The 21,736-nt window shown below is 52.8% G+C and overlaps 4 protein-coding genes across 4 annotated transcripts; 1 reads left to right on the top strand and 3 right to left on the bottom strand.

Moving 5' to 3' along the window:
- Positions 1 to 5,482: 5,482 nt before the first annotated feature.
- Positions 5,483 to 6,343, bottom strand: INS49_008340 (uncharacterized protein; the record flags this gene model as incomplete). The annotated part of the gene is made up of 2 exons (XM_043169084.1): positions 5,483 to 6,170; positions 6,237 to 6,343. The coding sequence occupies 2 exons, from the start codon at positions 6,341 to 6,343 to the stop codon at positions 5,483 to 5,485; spliced, it is 795 nt and encodes a 264-aa protein (XP_043026764.1).
- A 544-nt stretch (positions 6,344 to 6,887) lies between these two features.
- On the top strand, positions 6,888 to 12,983 carry INS49_008339 (uncharacterized protein; the record flags this gene model as incomplete). Its single annotated transcript, XM_043169083.1, has 5 exons — positions 6,888 to 7,085; positions 7,144 to 8,742; positions 8,797 to 11,391; positions 11,440 to 11,727; positions 11,784 to 12,983. 5 exons carry the CDS (start codon positions 6,888 to 6,890, stop codon positions 12,981 to 12,983), a joined length of 5,880 nt encoding a protein of 1,959 aa, XP_043026763.1.
- A 693-nt stretch (positions 12,984 to 13,676) lies between these two features.
- INS49_008338 (uncharacterized protein) lies at positions 13,677 to 15,491 on the bottom strand (the record flags this gene model as incomplete). The annotated part of the gene is made up of 2 exons (XM_043169082.1): positions 13,677 to 13,788; positions 13,867 to 15,491. 2 exons carry the CDS (start codon positions 15,489 to 15,491, stop codon positions 13,677 to 13,679), a joined length of 1,737 nt encoding a protein of 578 aa, XP_043026762.1.
- Positions 15,492 to 18,272: 2,781 nt separating this feature from the next.
- Positions 18,273 to 19,070, bottom strand: INS49_008337 (uncharacterized protein; the record flags this gene model as incomplete). Its single annotated transcript, XM_043169081.1, has 2 exons — positions 18,273 to 18,541; positions 18,668 to 19,070. The coding sequence occupies 2 exons, from the start codon at positions 19,068 to 19,070 to the stop codon at positions 18,273 to 18,275; spliced, it is 672 nt and encodes a 223-aa protein (XP_043026761.1).
- Positions 19,071 to 21,736: the final 2,666 nt, after the last annotated feature.

Genomic DNA, 21,736 nt, shown 5'->3' with positions numbered 1-21,736 from the left:
CATTCGCAGGTCCAGGCGTAGAATAAGGTGCCGGCCCGCCCTGGTCATGAGAATTTGCCCTGTGAACCCCATTGAGGCGTTCTCCAGTGTGCTTTGATACCGCGCCCAGTCGAGACCGAGGCGCCACCTAGCTTAGATTGGAGCACCCAGCCAGAATCTAGCCTCGGTGCTAGGGCCGCCTATCAGCAATGCATTTCGTCCACGGCAAAACAGGTGCGCGACAAGCCGGATGGAGGATCTGCTCCAAGCTTGAAATTTGTCTAGACACACCTGACATGAGTTTGACCCTGGTTGATGGTATGCAACGGCGACCCCTTCCGGCATGTACTGCGTACTACGCAGAAGCTTTCTCCACACCGGGGCTCGAAGGCGGTACCTACATAGACACAACAAGGCAATGCATGATGTCCCGTCAGCGGGATGGATGCACGATGGGTGGCGATTTTACGACCTCCCCCACCCACCTAGCCAGCCAGGCCAGCCCAGGCCAGTCCAACCGAGTCGGACGAACCTCTCGAGGTCCAGGCGACACGACCCTAGCAACGGGTACTCTGGTTTGGTAGCTCTCCACTACAACACACCGGTAGCTTGTGATAAAAACTGTCGGCCCAAACCCTGCGAGCGCCATTTGGGCGGCCACTTCACAACTGATACTGTGCGTAGACAGACAGACGGACACCCCAAGCACCAGAGGCTGCGTCCATGACATGACATCAAGTCCTGAGACTTTTGTGAACGTGATGACGGCATGCAAACATGACGCCTGACGGGGCGTGACGGTAGAGCGGATGGGCCTGATGGGGCCTTGCGCCTTGGTAAGAGGAACAAAGTCCACGGTGGGCGGTGGGTCTTCGGCCGGGCGTGCTGCCGTGGTGTGGTCAGAGGTTTGAGAGGAGGGGATCGCGCGCACGAGCTGACATGGCGGTGGCGCTGATCACGGTGCGTCCCAGGGCCACCAGGGTCAAACAGAGTCGACAGGGTGCTCTTCACCTCAAAGCCGTAGGCCGTGCCTTGCGATTCGGTACGAAAATTCTGCCGATAGGCCATCATGTCTGTGCCGTCGGAAGGGGTCTTCGTCACGACACACAGTCGGGCCTGGCTTTCTGGGTACCAAGGTACTCGGTCGTCAGTCCGTCCTCGAGCGCGGCTCCTCGGCGCTAGCAGCAGGCGAAAAAGACCCTTTCGACGATCCCAACAGGGATGCTGCTCCTCGGGCACCCAAGCAGCCAAGGCAGTGACCAAATTGTGCATGTGTTGGAGCTCGGTAGCAGCCGCAGGGCTCTCCACGTTTGTCCAGTGGTAGCCAATTGCTGCAGAGAAAGATTGGGCCGTACTGTGCCGTGCTGTGCGGGGCAGCGATCGTCGCGGGTGGTGGAGGGCGGGACTGGGAGATGACGTCGATGGGGATGGGGGGCGGGGAGGGGGTTTAGAATGGACAATGTGCCACAGCAGCTGTGCAGCTGTTGCAGCCAGGAAACCAGACAGCTGTGCCGTGTTGTGGCTGCTGGGACTGTCATGACTGTCGTGATACACCACCCGATTTTCGAGGAAATTCCGTGGGTTGCCATTATCGTGGTCCATCAGATCTTTGGGCGTCGCACGCGAGACTGCTGCTGGCATCGACAATCCTGTCACTGTGGGCATGGATTGCTCCAGTGCAACAGACGGGTCCCGGCCCGCCGCTCTGAGTCTGCTGGATATTCAGCAAGTACGCCTGGCTGGCAATTCTACATTGGCGTCGACATAGTACCGTGCTTGCACTATGTAAAGCGGCCCTGTGGCGCAAGCTGGTAGCGCCGGGTCGATATTCAGTGGATTGTCTTTCCATAAATAGGTCCTTCCTGATGCCAAGTGATGTCGAAATGTCGAAATTGCCCGCCTGTCGACAAGTAGCATAATCTAATTTACCGCTGCGTGTGTGAGAGAGACGCACGTCGAAGGTACCTGAGCTGGGTGCTGCTCGACTGACATTAATCGGCAGGCATGTGAGCCAATTTGGAGTAGCTTGACCAATCCAAGGCGCGTCTACTGATGTAAGAGGTTGCTGACTGACGTCATAAATCGAAGGGTTTCATTCAAGACAGATCTTGAGAGCGAGACTGATTCGGTTCCTGCAAGGCCAAGGCAGCTTTCCAAGGGTCCTTCCTCTTTGGGCAATCGGGTACCTCTGCACGGAGCTTCCAAGGTTGGTGGCCCTAGGACGCTAGCCAGCCGTGGTCGTGTCCGTTTCAATTGCACCCGAGGACCGCAGGCGTGGCGTCTGGAGTCTGGCCCGAATATATGAAGACCAGTAGGCCCTTACTACAGAGCTCGCAGAGTCAGAGCCCATGTGAATCCTCGGTGGACTGCAATTGAAGCAGGTATATGCGGCCAGGAATAGATGTTCCAGGTCGAAGGTTCACCGAAGAAGGGAAAAAAAGCACCTCAGCTACAATCCCTGGACAAGCGACGCAGTTGTTCCTGCCTTTCTGGGGAAGCTGTCCAGCTGCAACAGCCAATCCCGGGGACGGATGTGCTCCAAAGGGCCCCACTCTTGACGTCATGTGTCGGAAGCTTTCACGTCCATTCAGACCGTTGGGCACATTGCGTTGTGTGCCGTCTGGAACCATTTCCGTCAAACTGCTAGGAATGGGCAGGAAGGCAGAAACAATTGGGAAATGGGAGATGGGCCAGGAAAGATCACACGGACAACGCTCAGGAATAAGGCGTGACAGATTGGTGTGACAGAAAGTCCAAGCCTTTGCGGACAGAGAGGGGGGGGCCGTCCCCCAGTCCCCCCCCTCTCTGTCCGCAATGAGCATACGCGCAAGTCCGTTGCCACTGGTTCCCGAGCATGCTGGCAGGACCCTGGATTTTGTTCATCGCAGCCGCATGAGGAAGGGATCGTGGAGCCTATTCTACTTTACAGTTTGGAAGTTGAAGGACATGGGAGGCAGGGGCTGGTAGTATTGGGCCAGGAACAGGTTGCGCTGCGGCGGACGGGATCCCGCTCGCAAGCGTCTAGAGGCCTATCATGGCAACCCACGTTATTTTGCCGTCAGTGCCCGCGCGCCACAACGAGCAGCGCCCCTTGAAACCTTGCGACGAAGTTTCGAGTCCCGTAAACGCGGTCAGGTGCTACCACACCCCAGGGCGCCTCGAGGTTGGCTAGACCATCTCGCCTAGGCAAGCGTTGCCGGGATATCGCAGTCAGCAAGCTTCCGTTGTGGAAGATGCGCCCGCCCCCTGATGTGAGAACGGGAGTGGCGAACTCCAGCAACAGGGCGATCACCCACCTGCTCTGGACCTGAATACAACTATGCCCCTTCGTAAGCTGTTGCACATACTTTGGTTCTTCCGCAAGCCCGGGAGGGAGCCAAGCACAAGCCCACCTTGCCCCGGGGATGCCGTCCGACGATCGACAAAGGCGTCGTAGTTTCTCTCGTCTTGGCGCACCGGGAGATGGCTTCACTCCATTCCGACTACTACCGCCGTAACCAGGCCGAACGACTCGTTCTCGCCACCTCCATCCCCGGTATTTCCTGTGTGAGTTTGGGGCGAGGCTGTCCAGCTGCTGACGGCTTAGTCCAACGGCATCTAATGTCCGCCCGTACTTTGGGTGCCCAGTAGCCGTGGAGGACTCGTTCGGCTGAAATTATACGTGCCACTAGAGTATGATTCGTTCCCATGGTTGGTGTGCTCGCTTAGCCCAGGAGATATGTGTACCGCTCAAAGTAGTGTCATGTGAGCTTACCGCGTACTCATTTCGAGGAAACCAACCCAGATGACCAGCAATGGCTCGCCTTGCTTGCATGGGTGGTGGACGAAGCGGACACTTGCCAAAAGTCCGGTATCATATTCTTGGGCGGACTCGCCGTACACGCAGGGGGGCATACGTACAATTCATATTAGCACTGCTTCTGAGTAGACTCAGCCTGCCTTGCGCGGGGCATCTTGTGCATGCAATCTGGTGACACCTGCATGCGAGCACCTGGATGGCGGATAAAGTATGCGTTGGAGAGGTATCCTCAAGTAGAACTTGGAGAGATATACCTCGCAGTATGCCACGAGTTGTATATGGTGCTTTTCAAATTGGGAAGATATTTACAAAGTCGGGAGTGGACTGGCCCTTGTGATGAAGGAAGGCTTTCAGCTCCTTCCAAATGGCCATGCATAGACACAAATCATCATGTGGGCGCATAAGAATCGATCAAGTTCACTGCCAATGTGGACTGTAGAACATTCCAAACATCTACTATGTCCTGGACAGCGTTGGCCCACGTGTCACGGCCAACATTGGAGGCCACAAGGACAGGCAGCGTACGGCAACGAATGGCGCATCAGAACCCAGCATTTTCAAATTGTAATGAATTTTACAGCTTGGACACCAGTCCCCCTAGAAAAATCTAAGCCTCGCCTGACGTCTCGATCCGCTTCAGCAGGTCTACTCGCCTCTTCTCGACACTCGGTCGCTGAGTCAACACGCACAAACAGAAAGTTGGATGTTAATAAAACTGTGCCAGAATTTGAGCCGAAGTCTCCCTCAAGAAACGATATAATCAAATTGATGAACCAAGTCCCCCGTCCACTGAGAAAACAGGCTGAAGAAAGCAGACAGCTCATCCATTTCAGCTTTAGCTACGAGCAAGCAACTGACCAGTATTGCCAGTTATCCGTCGGGCATCTCTTTTTCGCATGAACTGGTGATGATCAGAATAAATCAAGATGCCTGAGTTTGTCATCCTTGCGAAACTGCGTGGGACTTGAAAGATCATGTTGATGCGCAATAGCATAGCTACGTCTACATGTGGACGGCAATGGCAGCCAGCAGACCCCTTGAACAGTCTTGAATTTGCCTGAATCCTTTTGATGCATCCTTTCAGGGAAATACTTGTTTCGAGAATACAGCATGTCTAGTGTGACTTATCCTGAACACCACAGGCACAGCTGTCTGGGGCAAGCCCGGCACTTGCATGCGGCTTCTGCATCGAGGACCGGCAAGCCCTGCGCCCCCAATCGTGGGGTGGGCTTGAAGAGATATAGACAAGATTCGATGTGCGCCTGCTCAAATCATCTCTGGCCGTGCAAATCCTGGCACCTACTGGTGTCCTCAACAGACTTTGCAATAACCGGTATTTGCATGACCACCCGGTGCATGTGAGCTTGCTTTGTGCCGTTTCTCACCGCAGACGTGCGGATACGCTGCTGGCACCTTGCAATTGACTAAACTTGTTCAAAACGATGCTGATGGTTAATTTGGGATGAACAGCCCTGCGACCTACCAGAAAGTGGCAGCGTGCCGAAGCTGCTCTGCCACGGTCAGCATGTGATTCACTGGACTTTGATGGTAAAAGTCAAGTCAGACCAGCCCCTAGAACGGCCGGAGTGTGTCGTGAATCTAGTCTTTATCTCATTGCGTGTCTTCGAAGCCGAGTGACTACCGTGATCGTATCATACAAGTTGCCTTGTTAAGCAAGTCGTGAGACTCCTCTCCCACAGTCGACTAGTCTTTCTTCAGAGGCAGCAGAATCTCCTCAATTCCATCTTTTGTGATGACCAACATCTGCAGTCCATCACCGACCTCGATGTGTCTCTCCACCGCACCGTCAAACGCATCCTTGACCAGGATCTCCACGTCCCTCCGAGACAGCGGCTGCTTCTCCCGCTCCTGCAGCTCGTGTCCCACGCCGCTGCCCGGCACGAACTGGTTCTTGAAGTTGACCTGGTTGTCCAGGAACGGCATAATCAGACTGGCAGCGGCGCCGCCCGCCCGGCACATCTCCCGCTCGTAGCTGCCCACGGGGTCGTAGCTGTAGACGGCGCCCTTGCCCTCCTCGTCGAGGCCGCCCAGGATAGCGTATGCGTAGTAGGGGAAGAAGCGCTTCTGGTAGAGGATCGTGGACAGCCGCTTCGCGCAGGCGTTGACGCTCATGGGCTTGCCGTGGCGGTACCGGTACATCTTGCAGATGGTGTCGAGGCGCTCCTTCAGGGCCTCGCCATCGGCCGCGAAGCCGCATACGGAGAGGACGAGGTTCGCGTCGTGCTGGTCGGCCGTGCTGCCGCCGACCTTGAAAACCTTGGGGTAGTGTCGTGTGTTGATGCTGTAGCCGGCCGTGTGTCGGGTGTCGCCGGCCAGGATGGCGAACTCGGCGCCGGCGATGGCGAGGATGGAACCGCCGTTGTCGGTGTAGCTATAGAGTCGTCAGAAGCCTGGGAAGGCAGGTAGTATTAAAAGGAACGATGGATGATCCACTCACGGGTCAAAGCGATGTTGTCGGAACTCGCCATTGTTGGTTGTGGGAGCATCGTTGAACGAGTAGTTGGGCCCGTTCATGAGGGGGTTCTGGCTGAACATGGCAGCCATATTTGCGGTTCTGAAGATGGAAAGGACGGCAGAGGTGCGCTGGTGAGAAATGAGGTTTGCGGTGGAGGAGGATGAGATATGTTTGGCGTTTGTGATGATGGCATGCGACTGCTGGAAGGTGGGCTTGAGGCTGCAAGCTGTCCAGTGAGGTCGGGCGCGTCAGCCTTGCTCTGCCTGTAGCCGACAGGGGTAGCTGCAGCTTTGACTAAGCAGCGGGCTGGAGCACCCATCTTTATCACTGGAGGATTTGATTGGACTGGTTATTAGCTGTCATCTCTCTTGGACAAGGGGGGCCCATCGTCTAAGGGATGCCCGTCAGCCCGAGGCCATTTGCTGCTATGTAAAGACAAGGAGTTTGGGGGCCACCACAGGCGCAAGCACTCACTTCCATATAACATTACTGCTTCTGAGGACTGTTGGTCTGACGATGGAATAAAATCCAATTGATCTGCTCTTCTCTTGTTCCTTGCCAGCTTCTGCCTCGAAGCAACCCCACTGCGGTACCTAGGCACCCTGCGAACCCCTTACCTGCGCCGAAGCCAGCATGGCTCGAGACATTCGTTCGAAGGCGCTGGAGCGCATCGCTGCCCTCTCAGCCTCCAAACCTACGGCGCCATTCGAGAAGTCGGATTTGGATCGTCTCTGCAGGGCCTGCCCAAGTCACCAACACCATACGAGGGCGAGGAGTGGCACGAATGGATCCGAACACCGGAAGCCCTCCTCTCTCGGGCGGGTGCCCATGGTGAGCGAGCACTCTGTGATCATGGCAATCATTGCGCGCGGCTGACTGACCGTTGCAGACAATTCGAGAATTCGAAGTCCTCCTGTCCCTTTGCAAGGCCGCTCCGCTGGTCCAGAACAGCCAGAATGCCCAGAGGCTGACTCGGCAGTTGTCACCCTATCTGCTCGACGCTCATGTCCAGGAATTCGCGCCCTCGCCATTCTATCGAAAAATCGAACCCTCTCCGACCGAGTCGCTTTCTTACCATGTGACCTCGGCTCTACTGTGTCTCGGAAATCATGATGCGGACATATACGAGAACGTCTCCGCCAATGTTTCAGTGTTCCTCAAAGCTTGCGCGCGTGCAAGCGAGAGCTTGATGTCTGCGCAGGGAGAGGGAGGCGGTGATGTGAACCTCACGGATGCTATGCAGACAGCTTCGATTGCAGTGTCTTTGCTGGGCTTTCTCGATGCCGCGGCGGCTCAGGCTGACTTTTGGAGGTCGGGAGGTCGACTGGCTTTGATACAACGACTGCAAAAATTGCTGAACGAGAGGTTCCTGATTGCTGTTGAGACTGCCTTCTCAAAGATTCGCAACTCACACTCCCACGACCGTGCGCCAAAGGAATGGAGGCGGTACCTGCGCCACTACCAGGAGGTTCGGCGACCATTGGGCGCGATGCTTCTTCAGCAGAGGTTCATGCTACTCGTCACGTCTTCGACTTCGCTTTTGGTTGCGGAAAAGTCCGCCTTGAAGAAGACCCATGTTCTCGATCTCTTGATGACAAGCGAAGGGCTTCTTCGACCTGGAACTGGGAGGAGTGGAAATGGAGACACGAGTTCCGTGGTGACCTACTCCAACATCGTCATCGACCAGCTGAATTATTTGGAGGCCAGCGCCGATTTCATCCGCATGGGCTCCTCATCGCAGCAGAAGATAGCTTGTGCGGTCAAAGCGGCAGCATTCATCAGCTACCTGAACTGTTCCAGACTCAACGAAGACGCTGCGGACACCGATACGCTGATGGCTTGGTTGGAGGATACAGTCATTGATCCCGACCAGATGGCGGATGAGGATCTGGCTTCCGTCGTTATTCGAGCCATGGCGATTGTCTGCAGGATGTCTCCAACGCATGGTGCCAATGTCAGCCGTCTGCTGCCTCGATTCATTGTGCAAGGCCGCGCTCCAAGCCATGTTGTCGTGACGGCCTCTCAATGCCTGGCCTATGTGCTCCGGATGCTATCAACAGACGCAGTCATCACCACACTGTACACTCTTGGCAATGTGCTCAGTCCCACTACCGAGGAGAACGAAAAGGCCGAATTTGGGCTTGAAAACAGTGACTCGCAGGTTTACCGAGGAAGACAATCGACTGGAAGCTCAATATCTCTTCAATTCATTGGAGAGGAAGAGACGTCTACGGTTTACATCAATGTGGTTGATGCAATCTGCGGCATAGCGACTGCTTGCAACGACGAGAAGATCTCTGCTCTGGCCCAGTCTATTCTTCTCCAAAAGTACGATAGGATCAGTAATGTGGTGGACGCAAGGGTCATTACTGGAGCAGCAGTGCTGTCTCTGAGTGCGGGACAGCTTGAGTTCCGCTCCTTGCTGAAGAGTTTTGCACGTATTGCCCATGCTGCCGTGGTGGACAACCGAGTTATCATTCTGCATGCGGTGAGTTTATAATCTGTAGATGACCAAATCGAGCCTTTGCTGACTTTTTCACAGTTGACTGCAGCCAGAAACCACATCTCTGCCAATCTCCACCGGGACTCCCCGCTCTATGACATCTACTGGGACCACATGCTGGATAGCATCGTCTCCAAGGGAGATGTTTCTCAGACCAGCCACGCCAAGGAGTCCGACATGGAACTCGCCGCCAAAGAGATTGCTGAGCTACTTCAACCCTTGGCTGTTTTCATGTCCGCAAACGACATGGCTGCAAACAATTGGGCAGATGACGAGTTTCACGCCATGTTGCGCGATGCCTGGTTCAATATAGTAGTACACGGCTTCAATCCAGTCACTGAGCGCGGAAAAAGATATGCGGACGATCTGCGCATCATAGCCATTCATTCGCCGCCTCTAGTTGCAGAACAGCGCGGTGAGCAGGTTGAGAGTGACATCGAGCTCAACACAGTGCTTCGCAGAGGCATGAGCTCCGACAGAGAGTCGCAGCAGAAGAAACATCTGGCCGAGCTGGTGTCGTCTAAGGCGTCCGACATCAAGGGATTGAGCTATCGCAAAGTTATCTTCTTACACACCGCCTACCTCGTTGAGAGCTTGAGAGCTGAATCTGGTGACTGTACGAAGGTGCTGTCGTACTTCCTCGAACCGAGCATGCGGAAGGGTGACGTTAGCAGTGTTATGGAAGGAATCACAGGTGTTGTTGTGGAGAAATACCTGAGGAAGACGCTCGGTGGCGTCAACAACACATTCTCCGCGCAATATGCGGCGTCACAGCTGGCCACCATCTTCTGCAATTGTTGCCACAGAATCGAGCGTGTCCAGCAGGCAGCATATGCCTGTGCCGACCGCATCATTCGTGACGTTCCGTCCGCCTTGTGCCGTCGGTCCTCGTTGTTCGCCTTGCTAGAACTGCTGTCTCTCATGTGGGCAAGCTGTCTGGAGGCAGAGACAGAGATGTATGAGCCACGGTCGACTTTCACTTCCGAACGTGGAAATGTGACTGTTGAGCTGTCCGATGATTACACCTTCAGGAAGCTCACTCTGAACCGGCTGTACAAGGCCGCCAGAGGCTGGGTCTCGACAGCCATCAACCTGTCACCAGCGGACATCAAGGGGCTGCTGCAAACTCACCTGTCCGAATTTGATGATGAGGGCGCTTATGGCCATGTTTCTCTCGGCAGGTCCTTCGCAATGGAACTTGGATCCGCCATTCCAGTCACAGACCAGAGACTGATCTCGATTGACGGCATGGGAGAGGCCAACATCAATACTGCCTCTGACTTCATTGCTCAATATACCACACGCCAGGAATACCGCTATGCAGAGGCATTGCCGGACCACAGCCTGGAGTGGTTGACCTTTATGCGTATCGACAGGAGGGCGTCTTATCTATCTGGTGCCGACACGGAGAGCGCCGATGCAGTCACAGCTTTGGCTCACATCGAAAATCGCATTCTGCAGAAACGGAATACGCCCATGGTCGATGTCCGTGACATCCTCCGTCGGGCTGCTGCTCTGCTGTGTCGCAGTGAGTCAGGAGTGGAATGTGCAGTGGCGCATCATCTCGTGAGCATACCCTTCGCCATGTTTACGAAGCAGGCCATCAAACTTGGAATCTCGTTGTGGTTGGGCGTGATGAACGAGAATCCTATCTGGGAGCCTCGGATTCTCAACGAGATATCGCAGCAGTGGGAGCTCAGTATCCACAAGAAGCTTGGCCTGTTCAGTGCGGCGATCACATCTCCAGACCCGTTCTTCCTCAGGGAAGAATTCGCTCCCAGTGACCAAGAGGCTCTTACAAAACGCAAACAACTGGTTCACAATCTTCTTTCGCCCCATGCCCGCCTGTTGGAGTTCCTCGGCAGCCATTTCAATGCGACGCGACTGGGTAGTCCTGACACACAGAAAGTCCTTGTCAGGCTGCTTGATGTCACAATGGAGGAGCTGCAGAAGGCCACGCCTCACCCTCTGGCGAGAGAATTAAGGCTCCAGCTTGTTCTGTTTGGGCTGAAGGTCCTGCGGACTTCAACGACGATTGGTCCAGTGTCTCAATGGCGTCTCAAAGACAAACTGCTGTCCGCAGCATTGAGCTGGTTCTGTCATGCACCCAAGTGGTCTTTCGGCAGTAACATGCTACAGATGAAGACTGAAATCCGGCTGATTACAGATGTTATTAACGCTGTTAAGGCTGTCGGCTTCATTGGAGCCCACTCCGTTGGAACTTTCAGGTCACTGCAGGCTCTCCAATCTAAAGAGCAGCTCTTGCTACTCTTGCTGGAGAGTGAACAGTCTAGGCTGACGGTTTGGGTCTATCCTCTGAGCGAGCCGGTACAAAGGCCATCAACCCTGGTCCACACCGGCAAAGGATCCCTTGAAGTAAGATTCCGCCCCTCGGTACCATTCGAGCAAAAACTAACGACTGTCCAGAATGCCTTGCTTCCCTTGATGCGTACGGCATGGGCTGAGAGCCCCTCACTCGCGATAGAGCTCTGCACAAGATTCCAGTCTCCTCGGATCCACAAGGAGATTCGAACGTTGCTTCTCACATACCCTGAAAAGGCAGTAGGGGAGCCTGAGGCACTGCCAATCCTTTTGGGCGGCGCCCTCCCCAGTGATATCAGCAACCAGTTGAGGGTGAGTTCTTCCGTACCAGCCTACCTGAATCTGGCCTAACTTGTGCAGTTCCTGTTGTTCTGGGCCCCCGTCAACCCCATCACCGCGGTCACGTATTTCCTACCAGCGTATCAGAACCATCCTTTCCTGATCCAATATGCTATGCGGGCGCTTGAAAGTCACTCTGTTGATGTGACCTTCTTTTACGTCCCCCAGATCGTGCAGACACTTCGGTATGATGCACTAGGCTATGTTGAGCGCTACATCATAGAGACTGCGCAATTCTCCCAACTCTTTGCCCATCAAATCATTTGGAACATGAAGGCCAACTCGTACAAAGACGACGATGGCCAAGTTGTAAGTTGTACCACCTTCAACTTGGCCGAAAGTAGACATGCTGACCATGCACACAGCCCGACGACATCAAACCAACCCTGGACAAGGTGATGGAGAGGATGGTTGACAGCTTCGACCCTACTGATCGAGAATTCTACGAACGAGAATTTACATTCTTCGACGAGGTTACAGGTATTTCTGGTAAACTCAAACCTCTGATCAAGAAGTCGAAGCCGGAGAAGGCGCAGAAGATTGAGGAGGAGCTCCGCGCCATCAAGGTTGAAGTTGGCGTCTATCTTCCCAGCAACCCAGATGGTGTTGTCATTGGCATTGACCGGAAGTCTGGTAAACCACTTCAGAGTCACGCGAAAGCACCGTTCATGGCCACCTTCCGGATCAAGAAAGACAAGGGGAGCCTGGAGGAAACAGGCAGCATGATTGAGGAGACAGTGGAACGTGGCGCGGCTCCGGCTCCCACAGAGCAATCGATCGAGGTCTGGCAGTCGGCCATCTTCAAGGTCGGCGACGACTGCCGTCAAGACGTTCTCGCCCTCCAGATGATCGCCGCCTTCCGCGGTATCTTCCACAGCGTCGGGTTGGACGTGTACGTCTTCCCATACCGCGTGACCGCCACGGCGCCGGGCTGCGGTGTCATCGACGTGCTGCCCAACTCGGTGTCCCGCGACATGCTCGGCCGTGAGGCCGTCAACGGGCTGTACGACTACTTCGTCTCCAAGTACGGCAACGAGGACTCCCTGCGGTTCCAGCAGGCGCGCAACAACTTTGTCAAGTCGATGGCGGCGTACTCGCTCATCTCGTTCCTGCTGCAGTTCAAGGACCGGCACAACGGCAACATCATGATCGACGACGCCGGCCACATCCTGCACATCGACTTTGGCTTCTGCTTCGACATCGCGCCCGGCGGCATCAAGTTCGAGCGGGCGCCGTTCAAGCTGACGTCGGAGATGGTGGCCGTCATGGGCGGCAGCACGAACCACCAGTCGTTCAAGTGGTTCGAGGAGCTCATCGTCAAGTCGTTCCTGGCGAGCCGCACGCACGTCGAGAAGCTGAGCCAGATCGTCCTGCTCATGATGGACAGCGGGCTCCCCTGCTTCAAGCCCGAGAGCGTGGAGCACTTCAAGCAGCGCTTCGTGCTGGACAAGACCGAGAGGGAGGCGGCCGACTTTATGAAGGAGCTCGTCCGCAAGAGTTACTCGAGCTACTCGACGGGCATCTACGACCAGTTCCAGCTGATGACCAACGGCATCCCGTACTAGAAGAGGTGAGGTCTTGAGGGGGCAATGTTGATATTCCGAGTGGCACTTGAGGAAACACGGCCATTTCACTAAGTACAAATATTTTTAATACAAATTGATAGTTCCGGCGACAACCACTACCAAGTTCTTTGCGTATCGTGTTGATATGCACATTGCTTCTGATGACTTTCCTTTGTTGCGTGATGCAGGGCATACCCTTCCTTGCCTTTCCTTATAGTCTGCCTCAACCCTGGGCACTAGAGCCGTCGTCATAGCCCCTCCGAGCCCATTTGATGCCTCGTTTCCCTGTCAACCTGCATTGCTCGTTGTGTGATCAACGTAGCAATAGTGTGACGACACGTCCAGACAAGCCACGAGACGCTGCCCAATAGAGAGCGCTCAGTCCCAGCAATTCACTCCTACTAAAAGCTCGAGAATGTGAGCTGTTGCTCGTTGCAAAAAGGTCGTGGATGGTGGCCTAGGAGGGCATGCGACCGGCTCGCAGTAGCGCTCCTGGCGGATGAATTTTCTCTCGAACTCCTCTTCCTCTGTCTCTGTCTCTGTCTCTCTCTCTCTCTCTCTCTCCCCTCTAAAAAGCATACCCAAGTCTTCCGCACCAACCCCGTCACAGATCAAAACGCCTTTTTTGAATGCCGCCCGAAAAACTCCTGCATAGATTTGATGATAACCCATACGCCAATGCTTCCCCCCAGCTTACGCCGCCTGCTGCTCCATGTGAGTCGGCAGGTTATAACTAGCATAATCGCAATGTACAAAAGCCCTGTCCACGATAGGGACGGACTCCAGGACGTATTGTAAACTCTCACTGTTTGCCAATTGGTCAGTCGATTGTCCTACAGCCTCAAAATTGAGAAGGCGAGGGTGTAGGGATTTGAAAACTTACGCAAGGTCATGACTATCCTTCAGCGACGTGCTGGCGTCCAGCACAATGTCCACCTCGACGTTCAGCTTGTCGCCCGAGTGGTAGGCCTGCAGGCCCTGGATCTGGCGGATGGTCTTTGCGAAGCGCATGGTCAGGTAGAGCAGGATGTTGCGCTGGTCGGCGGTGGCGGAGAAGCCACAGAGGTTCTTGATGTGCTCGCTGGCGCTGTGGCTCCAGTTGAAGATGACGACCATGGACAGCAGCAGACCTCCCAGGGCATCGAGCCACCAGATGCCCGCGTAGTAACCCACGATAGGGAAGGCGATGGAGCCGAGGTTGAAAATGATGTCGGTCATGGCGTCGTCGGCGAGCGCCTGCACGGACGAGTTCTTGATGAGGCGGCACCAGAACCAGCACAGACCCTTGATGATGACGGTGCTGGCCATGATGCCGATGGCCGAGGCGGGGAGCTGGATGACGCTGTGGTCGGTGCCGGCCAGCGTCTGGATGGCCTCAAGGGCGACCTGGACGAACGAGGTGATCATAATGACTGAGAAGACCAGCACGCCGACCGGCTCCAAGCGCCGCCGCCCCACGGGGTAGCGGTACTGGTCCTGTCGGGAGATCAGGGTGGTGGTGATCCAGACGATGACGGTCGAGAGGAAGTCGAGGGCTGCGTCCACCAGACTTGCGAGCACGGAGACGGAGGGGACGGTGATGATGACGACGAGTTTCCCCAGGAGGAGGGTCAGGTTCGCGATGAAATTGACATAGATGGCCACGGTGACGATACGGGCGCCGCTGTCGACGTCATCGTCGTCGGCCCAGGGGATCTCGGGCTTGGCTTTGTCGTCATCCTCGCCGTCGAGGTTGGGGGCGCCGTCCTGGTTCATGGCCTTGATGATGAGCGGCGTCGCCTCCTGAACCGAGATATCTGACGACGAGGACTCCAGATTGGTCGGGCGGTAGATGTCCTTGGGCGTTCGCTTCACCTTCTTCACCACTGTGCCGTAACCCGGGGTCGAGCCGGAGCCGCTGGCGGAGCTGGAAATGGGCTGGCCGTTGGACGAGCTGCTCGGAGTGGAGGGCTCCTCGGAGATGGTGGTCGGGACCTCGACGCCGCGGCGGAAGGCCGAGAGGGGCATGTGGTTGTACTCGTTCAGGAGGTCGTGGGGCAGCGACGAGTCCAGCAGCTTGTCGATGTACAGGTACTGCTGGATCAGGTAGTTTGTGCGCTCGTAGTAGCCTCGCACCGACTTGGCGGGCATGTCCTTGAGCTGGTCCTCGGTCTTCCAATACCTCTCCCACTTGTAGCGAGGGTTTGTGCTGCCGATCAGACGCATGCTGCGCATCTGGGGCCCGGTGAGGAGGGCGTTCAGGCGGCGCTCCTCGGCCAGAGAGCGGTGGTCATCGTCCTCGTCGTCGATGCTGTTCCGTTGCCTGAAGGCGGTCCAGTCTGGGAACGGCCCACTGGGAATTGCTTCCTCCTCGTCGTGGTAGGCCTTCCATGCCGGGCTGTGAATTGAGGCCTGGGAGCGGTTCCTGATGAGTGTGGTCAGGGTGCCGTGCCCCTTGGAAGCCAGCATGTTCGGCTCGTCCTGCTGCAGCAGCAGCGACGAGGGCCGCCGATGTGAAGGGGACGTCATTTTGGGATATTATGCAGGGCGTGGCCGGGGCCGTCACAAACGCTCAATGCCGCCCAAAAAGAATGCCCTGGTGCGCGGGAGACGGTCTCGAGCTCGAGAGATGCCGTGGGATGCTGCTGCGAATGCAACTGAACAGACAGGAGCCCTTTCTGAGTCTTTTCCGTGGGGGTGTTTAATTCCGCGTGTGTGCAGACTGGAGGCGAAGGAGATAAATCGAGCCGCACCCGGCCTTTTTAGATTGCCATCTGCAGCCGCAGCAGTGGGGGGCCAAATCGTTCGTCTAAGTAGGGGTCTATAAATAGGCTGTGTATACTAGAAGCTGCAGATCCACCCACAAGACAGGACGAGACTGGGCAGGGACAGGACGGGTCGGGACAGGACAAACACAAGACAACATAAACCGAGCCAAGAGGAGCAGCGGCGCTGGGCAGCGCTTTAGATAATACGCATAGCAATCCTTAGCGGGCGGGCCATGCTGTCTGTCGTACGTGTGCAGTGCGTGTCTATCAGCTCGACCTGGATGGCATAGCAGCACCACAGACAGTGTCATGTAGCGTACACCATGCACTCTGCTGCAATAGCTGCAATATGTCCCTCGCCCGCGCGTGCATTGGCCTGCACCGTGGCAACGCATTCGTCACAAAACGGGTCCTCACGAGCCCGGTCCCAATCCGACAACGGTGTGGCAGAATTGATGCCCTGCCAAGAGCCCAGCGACGTCGAGGACTTCTCACACACACTACTCACCCATACTTTTTCCCGCGTGCTCCATGCTACGTGCTACGTGCTAACGTGCTGGCTATTGGGGGGGGGGGGTAGCCGAACGTTGAACACGTCCCAGGCCCTGCCTCGGGCTAGGGGTCATCCCCGCCGATCCCTGGGTGATCCTGCTGGCCAGGGCAGCTTGTGCCGGGCCGCATGGGTGCAGGTCCTGCAGGATGGGAAACAAGAGAAAGTGGGTGCGTTCTCTACCGCCGTGCCTACCCCACGTACATACAGCATGCCTGCCCTGCAAACCCCGTACTATCTCCATGCGGCAAAAACCACAGCACATCACTTGGGGCCGCAGGAGACGGCCGCTCCTTCTTTTCTTGAAACTCACTCGCCCAACAGCCGGGCCACGACAGTACGCGCTTGAGATGAGGCCGCGGCAGATCGCTTTTCAGGAATCACCAAATGCCTACACCCGCCAATGGCAATGAGAAGGCCACTGCCAACGAGAAGAGAGTTAATGACAATGTCAGAAGTCAATGTCAGTAAATACACCAGCAGGGACCCTTTGTTGGACCCCTGCTCGGCACTTCAGGACCCCTTCTGGTTTCAGGCCTGCTGGACGGGGGCAGCGTGAAGGGATGAAGGGTCTTATTCGGGACGACACATCTTGGTCGATCAATTTGGGGACGTTCCCTCCAGCCTGCGATGACTGTCTCAGGTATCACACTCGCCATCGGGAGTTGCTCTGATGGTCCCGAAACCGATCAGCACCATGGTGGAGAGCTTCAAGAGCCCGGCATTCTCATCAACAAGCAGACGCCTTGCACAGAGCTTGGGGTGCAGCACCAGGGCCGCCCGCTGCTCTGTCCAAGGGTCTCATCCTGTCTCGAGCCTGTCATGGCAAGCCCACGCCGACGAATGGATTGGGTGTTTCGAAGGCACAGACTGGTCCTACACGTACAGTTAACTACATGCAGCTGAGCCGCCTCGCCCCATCTCCTTCTCTCGGCCGGCGGTCCAGTGTGCACGGTCCTCGGGTCCATGCCCCAGGTCCGGACATGGGAACCACACCCGCCCCTCCCTCTTGCTGCAAGCACGAGACTCAGGACGTGTTGGCCGAACCTGCCTCCGGGGCAAATGTGAATGTAATGGGAAATGCTACCGTCGTATTGCCCCGTGAGTAATGAGGGAAGGACAGAGGAATTGCCTTTTCCTCTGCTGATGTTCTCGCCTCCTGCAACGGGGGCGGGGCGCAACAAGTGCAAGTGCAGCCGATCTCGACCGGGAATCTCGCAGATCTCGCATCCATACAGTTCTCATCTCTCGGTCAAGAAATCTTGAAGCAAAGAAGCATGCCAAGACCAGCTGCGGCTACGCTGCGGCTCCTCTTTGCGGTGGCTTTGAAACGAAGGAGAGGAACACCCAGAAAACATGTCCTGCCCGCTCCCCTCAGCCGAAATTGCCTCTTTTGATTGCCCGATTCGGTTTACTTTGCCCACCCGCCAGGCTTGTCGTCTTGGTGGACTAGATGTCCAGCACGTGGGCGTTACTCGCCACTGAGCTTTGAAGCCCAAAATTTCGCCTGCAGGCGTGTCTAGGCCGAGACCGATAGCGACGGTGATAGCGACGGTGATAGCGACGACGCTGTGTGGACTGACTCGGCGCCATCTTATGAGACTGCCGTATCGTACGAGGCGGAGAAGGGGAAGGGACAAAGGAGCTGACAAACAAAAGGTTCGACGCGTAAGGATGGCAAGATCAGACAGACAGGCTGGTCCTCGATTCAGTCCCAAGCGTGCGAGGCCAGCATCATGGACCCAGCGAGCTTCTACCAGTGCTGTCATGGGATGGCTTTGACACCAATTTCACCACTGGCACAGTTTGAAATGATATGGGTATCACTGGCAATTACGATTTTCCCTTTTTGGGTGCATGTAGCAGGCTCAAATGCGGCTGTCAGCCAGCATCTGCGCAGCCATGAACGCGTGGTGAAGACCGGCTGAGGGCGACCTCTGCTTTGAAGGGCTCCTCGCTGGATCTGTCCGGCTGGCGCACGAGTGACAGCGTTCATGCACTGTCCCTCTTCGCCAGCAACTCGCCGACCACTTTGGCGGTGGCCTCCACGATCAGCTCGTGCTCGTGGGAGTGTATCCTCTGCTCGAGCTCCTCCAGCTTCTCTCCTTCCCGGCACTCGATCTCCCTGGTCATGATGGGCTGGCCCCTGTCGACCTTGGCGATCACGTAGTGGATCATGATGCCGGTGCGGTTGTTCTCCAGTTTGCCCGCCTGGAACTCTTGGTATGCTCGCTCGATCGCGCCGGCTCCATCGAACTGTCCTGTTGGGAGGAGGGCTGTGTCAGCAGAAGTTACCCCGCATGCTGGGAAGAGAACGTGGCCGTAGCAGATACAAACGCCGGTGTGTAGAGGGTAGAGATGGTCTGGAGAACACAGCGAGCACTTACCTGGTAGGGCAGGATGAAGGTTGATTATGGGGACACCCTTCTCCGCCAAGGGGACCAAGAACGAAGGCGTGAAGACGTGCATCCAGCCGGCCAGGACGATCAGGTCCGGGCTTTGCTGAATCACCTTGTCCGCCAGCGCGGCGTCGTAGCGTGACCTGGCCGCAGCGAGCTTCTCCGCGTCCTTCTCCCCCTTCGCCTGGAACCCGCCGGACACCATGTTGAAGTACTCGGAGGGGATGCCGGCCTTCTCTGCGCGCGACACGGCAAAGGCGGTCTTGCGGTTCACAAAGAGTCTCACGATCTGCGAGTTGGGGATGCGGCCGGACGCGACGGCGTCGAGCACCGCCTGGAAGTTGCTGCCGCTGCCGCTGGCCATGACGACGATACGACACGGGGAGGCCATGGTGATGGTGGGTGCCCTTGTGCCTGGAAACACTAGGCAGGGACGAGAACACCTAGATAGGCGGTGGCGGGATGGAATTGACGATAAGTTGGTTGTCTTCGCAAGCCTGTCAGCAGTCAATTGCTGTGGCAGAGGCGGTGAGTTCTTATCTTATCTGTCCCCAGGCGCGTTGGGGGAGATTCTCCATCCCCTGGAGCCGGGTTGATGAAGATGGTTGCTAAACTATCCCCCTTGCAAAATAAACATCTGGCGTTTGAAACTCTCTGACCCGTATGAGAAGATATATCGCATTGTAAATAGTGCGAGTAAGTTGGGGGATTTGGGGTGTATATTGCTTAAATAGGTCTAAGTCTACCTTTAGAGCTAAAAATTGCTTATTTAGGGCCCTTAAGGGCTAAACGCCCTTGCCTATACTATACAAACCCCCTTTTTTTAATAGCGAAACCCCAAGCCTAAATCATAATAATATCATTGCAAATATATATACTCCCCATTCTTAATTTTCTTTCATTAATAAACTAAGAAATAAGTTAATATTAATTTAGGTTGTAGGTTATTGTATTTACTATGCTAAAATGAAATAAAAACTTATGTTGCTATGTTAGCCTTTATAAGTACTTGCTTTAAATTAGGTTTTTAGTAGTAATAAATAAACGTTAATAATTATCCTTATTTTAATCTTTTTTAAAAAAAATAACTATAAAGGGTTATATTATTATAAAAGGCTGCAGAATCTTTTTTTAGGTTTTTCTTTATTATCATAACCCCTTATTAACTCCTTTATAACTTTAAAACTATATTAAATATTGCATTAAGTTGATAAACTTAATATAGCGTTTTTAATTTATTATTAACTTCTTAATTAAGGCGGCATTCTTAAAGAGCCATAGGCTTACCTATCTTTATTTATTTCGTTATGCCTAATGGTAATTAGGGTAATAATAGGATATTAAATGCAAACTTAAATAAAGGCCAAGCCATTCTTACCGTCCTTATCTTTCAATCTTAAAGTTTCATCCTTATTAATTATATAATTAATTAATATATCTTCTTAATTAATGCTTTAATTATCCTAATTATTATTATTATTATTTAAATTAAATTTTTCCTTAAGGTTATTATTAATTAGGTTAACTATATTCTTTGCATTTAAGTTATTCTGCTAAAGCTAATTTACCTCTTTAGCATATTGCCGGGCCGTTATTATAAGGTTCTTTTTTAGGCAATACATTTTTTACATAATAATCTTTATTGCTTGCTTTATTTTTTTAACTTAGCTTCTTCTTTATTTTAATTTGCATAGGGCCTTTTTTAAATTACCTTTCTAATTAGGATGGCGTAGGGAAATACTTATTCCCGCCTTTTTCTTTGCAGCTCCCTTGTTTTAGGTTGATAGGATTTTCTTTTTATAAGGCTTAATAATAATTGAATTTAGGTAGTCTTAAAGGAAAGATTTAATGTTTAAATAATAACCCCCTTTATTAGTTTTTTAATTAAATTTTTAAGAAATGCTTAAAATGTTATCTTTAGCTATAATTAAGTATAGAAGTTAGGGGCTTAATAAGTTAAGGTTTTTCTTAATGGCTTGCTAAAGGTTATTTGAAATTCCCTTCTCTTAGGCTTGAGCGATATGGTTTTTAATTTGGTTCCTTAGAAAAGTATATAGCCTCTTTTTATTACCGTTTTTTATAAAATAATAGAGAAAACCTTGGTTTATTAAGCGGTTTTCGTGGTTTAAGTTAACGATAGGCATATAATTCCTTAAGTTTTGGATTTCTTAGGTAATCTTTACTATTAGGTTAGCTAAATTCATAGGGGTTTTTAATTACTTAGTATAATATTATAAGACCTAGTGAATTAAAAGTTTTATGTTATTAATTACTTATAATTATTTTGGTTAGTTAATTCCCTTGTTGCTTATTATTATTAAGGGTAAAGTGTATAATAAAGTTTTAAATCTTAATTTATAAGGCATTAAATATTTAATGCTTTAAGTAAACCTTTGTTAGCGCTTATCTTATGTGAAAATGTTAAGAGGAATTTATTTTAAATCTTTTATATTTGCGTTATTATTTTGTAAATAACTTACTTATAACTTTAATTATAAATTAGCCATTTATATCTTTTTATTTAGTTTTTTAATAAATAATGTAAGGGTTTTAAGGATTGCGTTTTTAGCAATCCTTTTACTTTTTTTTAAATTTATTTTTCTCTTTGGGTAATTATTAGTTTAAGGCTTGGTGCTTTTAGTTAAATAGGGTTTCTTAAGATTTAATATCTTAATAGCTTGCTTTATAGATAATCCGTTTAAACTTTATGTTTATTAAGCAACCCTTTTTATTAAATATTAGGCTTAAGTTAGGCTTAAGCAAATCCTTAGCGCCTTATTTCCTTAAGAAGTTTGCGATTTGGTTAAATTGCCTCCTTTGTTTATTAGTAGTAGCTATTAAAGCAATGCTTAGCAATGCGTGTTTAGTTTTCTTTTATTATTAATATAAAGGCTGGCAATTAAGCTTTATAGCCTAATTATATATATTTAGCAATGATTTTAATTGATTTCGCACTTATAATAGGATATTTCTTGGTAGTTAGGCTTGTGATAATAACCTAAGGTAATCTTAAATATAGGTTGGCAAGTATATTTAGCCCGTCTTAAGTATTTCCAG

The sequence above is a fragment of the Diaporthe citri genome, assembly GCF_014595645.1.
Source record: "Diaporthe citri strain NFHF-8-4 chromosome Unknown scaffold_3, whole genome shotgun sequence".
Taxonomy (NCBI): Eukaryota; Fungi; Ascomycota; class Sordariomycetes; order Diaporthales; family Diaporthaceae; genus Diaporthe; species Diaporthe citri.
Note: the sequence above shows the minus strand (reverse complement) of the source record. Positions and strands in the feature narration are given on the sequence as shown.